Source organism: Crocodylus siamensis, chromosome 11, assembly GCF_052110815.1.
Source record: "Crocodylus siamensis isolate JL-2025a chromosome 11, ASM5211081v1, whole genome shotgun sequence".
In the NCBI taxonomy this organism is placed as follows: Eukaryota; Metazoa; Chordata; order Crocodylia; family Crocodylidae; genus Crocodylus; species Crocodylus siamensis.
In genome coordinates this window covers 46964737-46977018 of record NC_143405.1, presented here as the reverse complement: position 1 = coordinate 46977018, position 12282 = coordinate 46964737, and the positions used below count along the sequence as shown (strand labels likewise).

Below are 12282 nucleotides of genomic sequence, written 5' to 3'. Positions count from 1 at the left end.
TACTGACTGGCTCTGTAGAAAAATGCATCCAGCCTCTTTGGGTATTGGGCATGTTTGACAGTCAGGAAAGCTGACTTTGACAAGCTCAGGAGGCTTGTTGGCAAGGCCCTAAGGGACCATGGCTTGACAGGGAGGGGAGTTCAGGATGAGTGGTTGCTCCTCAAGGGAGTAATCCTGAAAGCACAAGTGATGCCCATCCCATCTTGGAGGAAAGGCAGCAAAAGGGCACAGCATCCCCCTTGGCTGTGCAGGAAACTAGTGGACCTCCTGCATCTAAAAAGAGAGACCTACAAGGGATGGAAGTCTGGAATCATTCCAAAGGTCCTGTAGGGAGCGAACCAGGAAAGCCAAGGCTGCAATCGGATTACAACTGGCTACACGTATCAAGGACAATAAAAAGCCCTTTTTTAAATATGTGGGGAGTCGGAAGAAAAACAAGGGTAACATTGGACCCCTGCTAAACCAAATGAGACAACTGACAACCGACACCCAGGAAAAAGTCCACCTGCTTAATGGGTATTTTGCATAGGTTTTTCACCAGCCCCAAAGGGACCGCCCTGCTTAACATGCTGTGGGATGGCCAGGGTGAGGGTGAATTTATACCCTACATTGCTGTAGGCCATGTAAATGAACAGCTTGGGAAGCTGGACACCTTCAAGTCAGCTGGTCCGGACATTTTGCACCCCAGGGTACTTAAGAAGTTGGCAGGCATCATAGCTCAGCCACTGGCACGGATCTTCGAGAATTCGTGGAGCTCAAGCAAAGTGTTCAAAGATTGGAAAAAGCACCAATGTGGTGCCTTATCTTCAAGAAAGGGAGGAAAGTAGGTATAGGGAACTACAGGCCTATCAGGCTGACCTCTATCCCTGGGAAGATCTTGAAAAAAATTATCAGAGAGACCATCCTTGACAAACCGGCAGATGGCAACATCCTGAGGGATAGCCAGCACAGGTTTGTTACAGGTAGGTCTCGCCTGACCAATCTCATCGCCTTCTATGACCAGGTAACAAGGGAGAAGAGATTGACATCATATATCTGGACTTTAAAAAAGCCTTTGATCTGCTGTCCCGTGATCTCCTCATGGAAAAATTGGCCAACTGCGTCCTCGGCTACATCACAGTCTGATAGCGGGAAACTGGCTCCAAGGTCAGACCCAGAGAGTAGTAGTCGATGGGACTAAATAATCATGGAACTCAGTGACCAGTGGTGTCCCGCAAAGCTCCATCCTTGGACCTATACTTTTTAATATCTTTATTAACAATGTAGACATTGGTGCTAGAAGTGGACTGGCCAAGTTCGCTGATGACTCCAAACTTTGGGGTAAAGTGTCCACACCTGAGGGTAGACTGCTGATCCAGGCTGACCTTTACAGGCTCAGAAAATGGGCAGATAAAAACCTAATGACATTCAATACTGAAAAATGCTAGGTACTCCACCTTGGGGGGAAAAAAGCCTGCATCATGTTTATAGGCTTGGCAGCGCGACGCTTGCTAGCACTATGGTCGAAAGGGACTTGGGGGTCATGACTGACCACAAGATGAACATGAGCCACCAATGCAATATTGCAGCTGGTAAAGTGAGCAAAACTTTGGCTTGCAACCATAGATGCTTCTCAAGCAAATCTCAGGATGTCATCCTCCCACTGTACACAGCCTTGGTTAGGCCACAGCTGGAATACTGCATCCAATTCTGGGCTCCACAATTTTAAAAGGATGTGGAAAAGCTTGAGATAGTCCAAAGGAGAGCCACCCGCATGATCACAGGGCAGGAGAACAGGCCTTATGGAAATGCGTAGGCTCAGGGGAGACTTAGTGGCTGCCTATAAGTACATAAGGGGTGTGCATCAGGATCTGGGGGAATGCCTGGTCACCAGAGCTCCCCAAGGGATGACAAAGTCAAACGGTCACAAACTCCTCCAAGACCATTTTAGGTTGGACATAAGGAGAAAACTTCTTTACTGTCTGAGCCTCCAAGGCCTGGAATAGACTCCCTCCACAGGTGGTGCAAGCACTTACTCTGGACTCTTTTAAGAAACATTTGGACATTTATCTTGCTGGGATCCTTTGACCCTAGCTGACTTCCTGCCCCTGGGGCAGGGGGCTGGACTCAATGATCTTCCGAGGTCTCTTCCAGCCCTAATGTCTATGAAATCTATGACAGAGCCTTCCACAGGGATTATAAAAGTGCCTGCAGGAGAACCTACCCATCCCCTCCCAAGGGATCACATTCTCTTTGAAACCTGCTGCTCTGACTGAAACCCTCCCTTTCCCTGATCCAAACAATTCTGTCATTTGTGCTGTCAGTCAGGGGGGTTGTCATTTCAGTCTATGTGCAATAACACCGCTTTATGTCTTCCATTCCACTTCACACATTATGAACCTTGGCAGACAGAAGGTTGTGGTAGGTAATAAATACAAGCAGCAAAGCAACCAACTAGAGATGGCAACAGAAAAAGCACTTGCCCTTCGACTGAATAGTATCTATCTGTATTCTAGCTTTCAGTCCAGCCTGTAGCCCTCTGGTGCCTTCCCAGAGACCAAACAAACTCCTACAAACAGAAATGGAAGCTTCTTGGATATACAAAACGTTCTTGGACAGTTATGGGCTAAGAGCTCAGGGTACTGTGAAAACAGGCTTTCATTACTGTGAATCTGCAGGAGCAAATAGGCTCACAAAATGAATCTGGTGTCCTTGCAGGCACTTTGGGAAGTAACGGATGCTAACAAAGAAGGCAGGGAAATTTTAATCTCGTTTCAATCACTTCTGCCCAGTGCTCTGAGTCCTTTCTTTAAAACGGTGATAATTTGGTGTCAATTTAGGCTGCAGCCATGGGGCTTCCCCGACACATTTACCTAGCACCATGTGCCTGGTAGAGCTCAGAATAATAAAATGGAAGGGACACAAGAAAGTGAGAGTTTAACAGAGCTGGGCCTAACCTCTGAGATAACACCAATGCCAACAAAGGCACATCCCTGCTTTGCTCTCCTGCCCCCCCTCTACCCCCTAAGGCTCTGTTCCCTTGTTTCCTTTCCACCCTCCTCCTCTCATCCATGAGCTCAGCCTTCTCTCTTCTCATTTCCGCTGGAAAATGACAGCACAGTAATTTCAAGAGCCTTCTTGTTCTAAGGCAGTTGACGGCAAGACCTCAGGACATGATTTCCGCCCGCCTTTGTGCAGGGTTAAGTGAGTGCCGAGGCAGAGCCTGCATAAACACGCTCAGGCAGAAGCGAGAAAGGTCAGCCCAGCTTCCCCCATCTCTAGCAATCAGCGTGTGTGCCTGTGTGCCTCAATGTGATATCACCCTGCCCTGAAGTTATAATTAACCCCTAAAGAACCCCAATTTAGTGACGAGCTGTATCTGGCTCCACAGGGCAGTGCGGAAACGGATCACCACGTAAAGCCTATGCTCCATCTTCTGAAGGGAATGAGATCTTTATTTTTCCAGCTCCCCCCAGCTAAGCAAGTGGGTGGGGGATGGGAGGAGGGTTAGATGGCAGCTATGGATCTGTGGCAAGGCATGAATAATGTAAGCCTCCCTAGGTACAGATGGAGAACTTCAGCACAAGTGTCAGTGACCCCTTCAAATGGGCACCTCCCAGATCTCATTCAGCAAGTCACACGTGGGTTACTTGGCACAAATCAGGACTCAGTGTCAAAGAACACCTTCCACAAGGTAGGTAAGATGCTCTGGTGGTAAAAAGCAAAGCATCAGTGTTCAGGAGCTCTATGTTCAAATCCTGGCTCTGTTTCCTGTGAGACCTTGGGTGAGTGCCTCAGTCTGCCCTTATCTTCACCTGTACAGTGGGCCTAATTACAGGGTTACAGGCACAGTCAGTAGAACGTGTGATGTACTCCGCAGAACAGCCCACACAGACAACGTAGGGAGCACAATTAACACCTTCCTCTACGCCTCTAGTGAGATTGTTCATAGACCCAGCTTTTGCACTTCCAGTAACTCAGACTCAAAACCAGAAGTCAACATTTGTGAAACTGCTCTGGAGCCTTTAACCCCAAAACGCCCTGCAGTCACCACCTCTCTACAGTCAGAATGTCAATGAAAGCCCTGTTTGGGGAAGGCGGGAGAACAGAAGCGGGGGGAGTTAGAACCAAGAGGAAAATGTTGACTATAAATACACGAACCGGTTCATTTTAAAAGGGATGAGTTTGACACCCAAACTGAACCAACAAGGGCTGGGAGCACAGCACAGACAGTGGACTTGCTCCCTGACTCAGCAGGGACTCAAAGCAAAGTAGATGTAGTATATTCAGCCTTGTATCAGATGCACCCAGGAGCTAGCAGAAGCAGTCTGTTCAGCCACCAGGGAAAACAGCTTGCTTTGCAGGCCAGTATCCTCTGGAGTGTCACAGATACTCACGCTGACTAGAAAGTATGTAAAAAAAAAACACCTAGCCACCAGATTCAGATGGAAAACCGATCATCTAGCTGAATAACAGTGCTTTGTTTTTGCATGTCATCAACACCCTTGGTGCTCAAACAAAGGTACTCTAGTAAAGTGAATGCTCTCACAGCCCCTAAACATGTCTCATTTTAAATGAAATAATGGTCCAAACACTAACAACGCAGCACTGCAATATACATGTTGGAGCACCCAGCCCAGAACCACTCAGGCATGTCTAGGAAACATTCCCACCATCTCAGTCACAGAAAGAGTTTAAACATCATACCTGTCACAGTCACCAGCATGGAGGCCACCAAGGGACGGTTGTTGTCCAGCTTTCGGCTCAGCCTCAGCTCACCGCTTGACTGATTTACAATCAACAAGTGCAGTTCATTTCCCCGTTCAAAGGTGTAGAAAAGCCTGTCAGACACATCTGGATCATAGGCAGGGATCTTCCCTATCACACCAGAAGGGAAGGTGTTGGACTTGTTGGAGACATAGTTATTGAAGAGTATCTGGAAGTTCTTAAGGACTGGACTGTTGTCATTTTGGTCAATGAGTTTGATATGGACCATGGCTCTGCTGACCAAAGGAGCTGATGTGGCCTGGACCACAATTATGTACTCAGGCTTTGTCTCGTAATCCAGGTCAATCAAGGCAGTGAGCTCCCCAGAAAAGATGTCCATCTGGAAGATCTCGGGGATGTTGCCTTCCACAATCTGATACATAATCTGGGCATTGGGCCCCTCATCTGGGTCAACAGCTGTGATCTGGGCCACCACAGAGCCTACAATGCTGTTTTCCTTCACCAAGACTTCAAATTCTTCAGCTGGGAAAACAGGAGCATTGTCATTCACATCCTGAACAGTGACTTGTATGTGGACTGGGGTTCTCTGAGGAGGCACCCCCCTGTCCACAGCATAGGCAGTCAACTCATAGACAGGAACACTCTCCCGGTCCAGCCTGCGGACAGTGCGGATAATTCCAGAGGTGGGCTCTATGGTGAAATCCCCATCTCCATCCTCACCATTCTGGAAGGTGTATTGTACCCGCCCATTGGTGTGAGCATCCCGGTCAGTGGCAGAGATCTGGAGCACGCTGGTGAATGGCACGGCATCCTCAGAGATAATGCCCTGATAGTGAGCACTGACAAACTGGGGGGCATTATCATTTACATCATTCACCATGATTTCTACGTAGGTGGTGTCCGCTTTCTGAGGAATGCCATTATCCTTGGCAGTGATGGCCAAAGTGTAGGTCACCTGGTCTTCATAGTCCAGCTCCGCCTGCAAGGTGATGGCCCCCGAGTCTGGATCAATGCGAAACTGAGGAATGTTGTCCTCTAGGTAATACGTGATCCTGGCATTTTCCCCCACATCATCATCAGTAGCACTGATCACTACTACTGTGCTGCCCACTGGACGGTCCTCATTGACACTCACCGAATAGTGGGCACTCTGGAACACTGGCCGATGGGTGTTGGCATCTGTGATGTTGATATGGACATGGCAGATGTCATGCAGGGTCCGGTCGGAGGCAGTCACCGCAAGCACATAGTTCCTGTCCTGCTTATAGTCCAGGGGCAGAGAGAGGGTGATCAGTCCCACACCGCCCTGAGTGCTGATGGAGAAGCGGTTGCGTGGGTTCCCCCCAGTTATCTGGTAGCTGATGGCACTGTTCACATCGCGGTCGATTGCGGTGACGCTGAGAACACTGGTCCCCACCGCGGCATCTTCATTCAGACGGATGAAATACTCCTTCTGGGTGAACTCAGGGCGATTGTCATTCACATCCATGACTGTGATGGTGACACTGGCAGAGGTGGATAAGGATGGAGAACCGTGGTCCCGAGCCTCCACCCCAAAAAAGTAATGCTCCACTGACTCTCGGTCCAGCGGGCCACTCACTGTGATCCATCCGGTGGCACTGTTCACCACAAAGGGGGTATTGGCTGAGACTCCTGTCAGTTTGTATTCCAGGCGAGAGTTCTCCCCATAGTCTGCGTCCACTGCCTGGATGTGGATCACAGAATGGCCCAGGGGGGCATTTTCCAGCACCGAGATTTGAAATGGGGTGCTGACAAAGATTGGGGCATGGTCATTAATGTCCACCACTTGGATGCTGACCATGCCTGTATTATTAGACAAGGGAGGGCGCCCTGCATCCTGGGCACGGATCCTCAGGGCATACTCGCGTTCCACCTCGAAATCCAGAGGTGCCACTACCTGTATTTCCCCGGTCACGCTGTCAATGGAGAACTGGCCCCTGCTATTGCCACTGATGATGTTGTAATGGACCAGCGCATTGTTGTCCTTGTCCAAGTCAGTGGCTGTCACTCTCAGGATCTCTGTGTGGGGCCGTACGTCCTCTCGCACCTGGACAATGTAGCGCTTCTCGCTGAACTGTGGGACATTGTCGTTCTCATCCAGGACGGTGATGTAGACCTTCACCGTAGCTGACCGGGGACCAGGCTCCTTCCCCTGGTCGCTGGCCTCCACCACCAGCGCGTACTTCTCCATCATCTCCCTGTCCACTGGGCCGCTGGTGGTGATGAGCCCCGAGCGGGGGTCGATCTCGAAGACAGCATGGGCAGCGCGCTCGTCCACAAAGCAGTAACGGATGTTGGCGTTGGGCGGCGAGTCAGCATCCGTGGCCCGCAGCTGCAGGATGGGGTAGCCCTCCTCCACGTTCTCCCGGATAGTCTCGCGGTACTCGCCCTGCTCGAACACGGGGTCGTGGTCGTTGCGGTCGGCCACGGCCACGGCCACCATGGCGGTGGCTGAGAGGCGCGGCATGCCGTGGTCCACAGCCGTGACGCGCAGGTAGTGCAGGGCCATGCTCTCCCGGTCCAGCGCCCGCGTGGTGGCGATGAGCCCGCTGCGCGGGTCGATGCGGAACAGCTCCAGCGAGCGGCTGTTCATCAGCGCAGCCAGCGAGTAGGCCAAGCGCCCCGCCTCACCCGCGTCCGGGTCCGCCGCCGCCGCCGCCAGCACCGGCGTCCCCGGGGGCTGGTTCTCGGCCACCTGCACCTGGTAGTTGTAGTGTGGGAACTGCGGGTGCCGGTTGGCCGCGCGCCGCGTCCGGGCCCCGGCCCCGGCCCCGGCCCCGCCGCCCCGGAGCGCCGGAGCTGTCCACGCCCCGCGGCGTGCTGAGCGCGCCGCGCCGGGAGCTGTCCGCGCCGCGCCCGGTGCTGAAGCCCCGGCCCCGGCCTCCGGGAACAAAGGCGGCGGCGGCGGCAGCAGGAGCAGCAGCACCAGCAGCACCGCCCGGCTCGGCTCAGCCATGCTGCGCCCCCCCGGTCCCGGCCCCGGCCCCGCATCTAGGGGCGGCGGCGCCCGGTGCTGCTGCCGCGGCCGCCTCCCCGCGCGCGGCCCGCGCTGCCCCGCCGCTGCGCCGCCTCCCGCAGCTCCAACATGGCTCCCGGCTGCCCTGATGGTGCGCTCCGCCCTCCCCCCCGCCCAGCCCGCGCCGTGGTACCGCCCGCCCGACGCAGGCGGCACGAAGCTGCCGCCGCCATCTTGGCTACGGGCAGGCGGGAGCTGGCCGCGGTGCTGAAGCCGCCGCCGGGCCCCTGCCCTGCCTCGCCTCCTGCTCGACTTCAGGCGAGCGCCGCCAGCCGCCGCCTCATCCCGGCAGGTCCAGCACTCCCCATCCCCATCCCCATCCCCTACACACACGACCTCCAGGGAGGCTACACCCCCTCTATCCCCGCTGGCACCTGTTCCCAGCAGCGCTTAGTCACTAACTTCTTAATCCAGACCCTAGTTTCTATGCTTCCACTTGGCCACCGTGACTCCTCCTACAGCCGCAGCGTGACCCTGACCCTTGTCCCGGCTCTCGTTATCAGCCGAAATTAAAACCAAAAAATCTGGCATCCGCCCCGGGAGCCGCGAGGAGAAAGCGGGTGGCCAGAGCCGTGTTTAAGTGAATGGTCGGGGCAGGCCACGCCCGCAAAGGAATCATCTTTCCTTCACTGCCTCGCACCCTGCTCGAGAGCCAGCCTCCGTTAATCACCAGATGCAATCACTCTTCTCGGAGGAGGCCAATTGATGTATTACAGCAAGCTCCGGGCTCCGTTTCATCAGCTGTTTCCTGGAAACAGCCTTCCAGCCAAATTACACAGTGCAGCCCTCTTCGACTCGAATCTAATGCAGGATGTCACCCTGGTGCTTCTTCAAGCTTGCCCACCCTGCCAGAATGGTCTTTGCCGTGTAGTACATGAAAAGAGGTAGGGAAACCACCTTAAAACAGGCTCGGGCTTGCCTATATCTCTCACTATCTATCACGGCCCTCCCTCTGCTTCCTGAGCCTCGGACCAGTGGCTGAATGAGACTTGGGATCCAGCATCCTGCCTCTGCTGATGACCTCTGACAACAGCTAATCCCAGAACTGCAGGGAGAGCACAAGAAACTCCCACAGCAGGCAATTAAACCAACTTCCCCTGTAGGCAAATGTTTTGTTTCAGAGCCCAGGCAGTTAGTGATCAATTTGTGCTCTGAGTGATGAGGATCTTTTAAACATACATGGTGAAGAGCCCATCTCGGCTTCAAGCAGGGGGTCCTCCTGTTCCCTACCTAAAGACTGAGTCGGTTCTAGGATCCTGGATCAGGCTTGGCAGAGGAGATGAAACCAGCAACTGCTAAAATCTACTCTGGCTCCACAGTGATCTCCTCTTTGGCTGTGGCTACACAGTAGCCTTTTGCTTCCCTCTCCCAGCCTGAAGAAGTGGGGACACACAACATCTCAGGCAGGGCAGAGAGGCATAGATCAACTGATACTTGCAAAACCAAACTGGTTCTTACAGAGACTTTATATTCAACCCCAGCCTTCTTTAAAGAACTGAAACCTTTCCAAGAGTTTGCCTTCCAGTCATAGCTGGGCTGCTGGAGAAGAGCCATCCACATTTATTCCTTCAAATATCTGACAAAGGCTAGTGGCATCCTAACAGTTAATACTCCACTGCCAGTTCCAATGATGGCTTCCAGTGGTACAGCCCTGACCACCCCTGGCCCTGGCATGTGGATGGCACAAGCCAATGCTCAGCTGCTGCAGTGATTTAATAGAAGCTGAGCTAGGAAGAGAATTCCAATCAGAGCCTCATTGTCCCTATTATCACAATGGAGAGAAACCACCCCTCTTCACTCACCAGTGCCTAGCATTGGCCATTGAGTCACCTGGCTTATTGTCTTGGAGGTTCAAAGGCTGGAGTTTAGACCTCCCCTCTCATCCTGTGGAGCCAAAAAGGCAGATGCTGTAGTGGCTTGCATTATAAATCCAACTTCCCCAGTTCCCAAACCATGGTCACTGCCCTACACCCACCTGCAAAAACCAGGGCGCTATTCACATTTAAAAATGCCAACTTACAGCAATAACTACTGAGAAAAGCCTAAGGTCTTGCATACAGAAGAGGAGCCAGCCACTCATTATTTACTCAAAGAAAATAGGCTTGAACCCATTAAATGCTACAGTGTCACTATTATTCTTACATTCACATTTCTGTATGAAATAACAGAGTAATCCTGCCAACTCATAAAATCCAATTATGCAACACAGATAGAGATCACTGTGCCCAGTCTGGCACATTACTACCATGACACTTTAGCACCTGTTTAAACAGAGAAACACAAAGCAGGCAAGGGGCAGCTGCAGCTCATTGCCTCTGAGGCTCCTTTAAGTCTCTCAGTTGAAAGGGAAATCTATATGCCAGGGTAAGAGCCTCTGTTTGCTTTGTAATCCCACAAACACACACAGACATCAGCATTTTAGAAGGTAATGTTAATACCAGTCCCACCACAGGTGACATTACATCATAAGCAACCAATCAGGATATACAGGAGCTGGATCTTATGCACTGGATATCAGATACACAAAATGGAACTTTGTTTAATTTTCTACTGCTAAGAGAAATAATTAGGCAGGAGAAGACAAGGAGGACTCCAACCTGACCTTCCAGAAGAACAGAGCAGGTTAAATAGAAAGCTATGTCTTGCTTTTATGGAGCATTATCTACATTTTTGGCTGAGATGGAAACTTGAAGATGACCAGCTCTTACTAGTTTGTATTGCTAGGGCACATCACAAGCTATATACGTAGGGTGCAAGCTGCAGCCTCTCATTAGTATCTTAAATATCTCATTGCAAACTGTAAGTCACTGAAAACCCAACTGTAGGCACCAAACAAGCAGTTGTCGTATTACCACTCCCAGTGAACACAGATGTGTGCAGAAGAGATAAGAAAAGAATACAACATGGATAGAGAACAGTTTGGACATGGGAGCAAGTTAGTAAATCTTTGCAGAGAAAGACTGTGATTGATTGGTATGAAGAGAGGATATGGATTCTACTCCTGTTGGTATAAAGTCCATTAGCTGCCATGAACTTCAGTTACTCCATCTGTACAACGGACACATGTATTTACCTTTGCAAAGCACTGAAATCATGGATTTATTTTGGCACAGCACCAGAAGCGATTGGCCCCTGTGTAGAGCCCATATGTACCACTGCAATAAAACTATGTGCTAATAAAAGGGAGTTACAGATGTGCACAGGACTTGTTTCCATGTCCAGGCCTAAAGCCTCAGCACTGGCTCTGCTCCAACTTGTCTTCCTCATGGACACTTGAAAAAAGAGGGAAAAATACAACTCAAATTGCTTCTCTCAGAGAGAGCTGTGAACACAGAATTAGAAGAGGCTGGGATGGCAGTATTGTGTCAGCTCATCTCCTCCAAGAGGCCAGGTCAGGATGATCCCTTCAGTGCTTTGTCTATTTCAACAGCTGAGTATCCCAGGTCCTCTCATTCCAGAGTCATCTTCTCTATTCTCTGAGATCAGCCAGAGGCAGACACTAAAAGTACCCAATGGGCCCTGGTTCTTGCTTGCACAAAACCCTCCACATGCAGCAATGAACTGGGCATGGGCTTCTAAATGGGCATAACTGGGCCCTGACCAGAGAAGAAAGGGAGCAATACAGAAACAGGGGCTCAGGTGCAAGGGAGGGAAGCCCTCCAGCAGTGTAGCAGGTGGGCTTTAAGGCAAGCTGAGCCCTGGGAAGGAAGTTGGAGAAGCCTTTGTAAAGCTACTTCTCACACAAGCATCACTGTGGGCTTCTCCATCAGTAGCAGAATCAAGCTGCAAGCTCCCTTTAGAAGAGCCCATCAAGAAGATCCAAGTTCTTGACACACAAGCAAACAAGCTGCTGCTGGAAGGAAGGTAGCAGTAGTGGGGGAAACAGGCAACTGAAGAATGCTTCTGCCCCTCCACGACCGCCTTTAGGTGCTATTTCATAAAATCATAAAAATTTAGGTTTGGACGGGACCTTTGGAAGTCATCTAGTTCAACCCCTTGCTCAAAGCAGGACCATCCCCAACTAGATCATCCCAGCCAAAGCTCTGTCTAGCCAGGTTTTGAAAACATCCAAGGATGGAGATTCCACCACCTCTGGGTAACCAGTTCCAGTGTTTTACTACCCTCCTAGTGAGAAAATTCTTCTTAACTTCAAACCTAAACTTCCCTTGCTGCAACTTGAGACCACTGCTCCTTGTTCAGTCATCTGCCACCACTGAGAACAGTCCAGCTCCATCCTCTTTTGAACCCACAACCCTTGCTTTCAGGTAGTTGAAGGCTGCTATCAAATCCCCTCTCAGTCTTCTCTCCTCTAGATTAAATAAGCCCAGATCCCTCAGTCTTTCCTCAGCATATCCCCTAGCCCCCTTACCATTTTTGTTGCTCTCCACTGGATTCTCTCTAATTTGTCCACAAAGCATTTTAATCTTCTGTCCACAGAGCATATTTACAGGGCAAAAGGCGCCAGACAATGTGGTGAACACACATACAAACACACGAAATAGCTACAGCTAGTAAATATGTTGGGAACACTCCCTTCC

The 12282-nt window shown here is 51.1% G+C and overlaps 1 protein-coding gene across 1 annotated transcript in view; it reads right to left on the bottom strand.

Annotated features, from left to right (window-relative positions):
- Positions 1 to 7818, bottom strand: part of CELSR3 (cadherin EGF LAG seven-pass G-type receptor 3) — a 62872-nt gene extending 55054 nt beyond the window's left edge. Inside the window, exon 1 of the mRNA XM_090022771.1 lies at positions 4687 to 7818. Within this exon, the coding sequence (XP_089878897.1) occupies positions 4687 to 7684 (2998 nt within the window). The 5' untranslated portion in view covers positions 7685 to 7818. The remainder of the gene's footprint in view (positions 1 to 4686) is intronic.
- Between the last annotated feature and the right edge of the window lie 4464 nt (positions 7819 to 12282).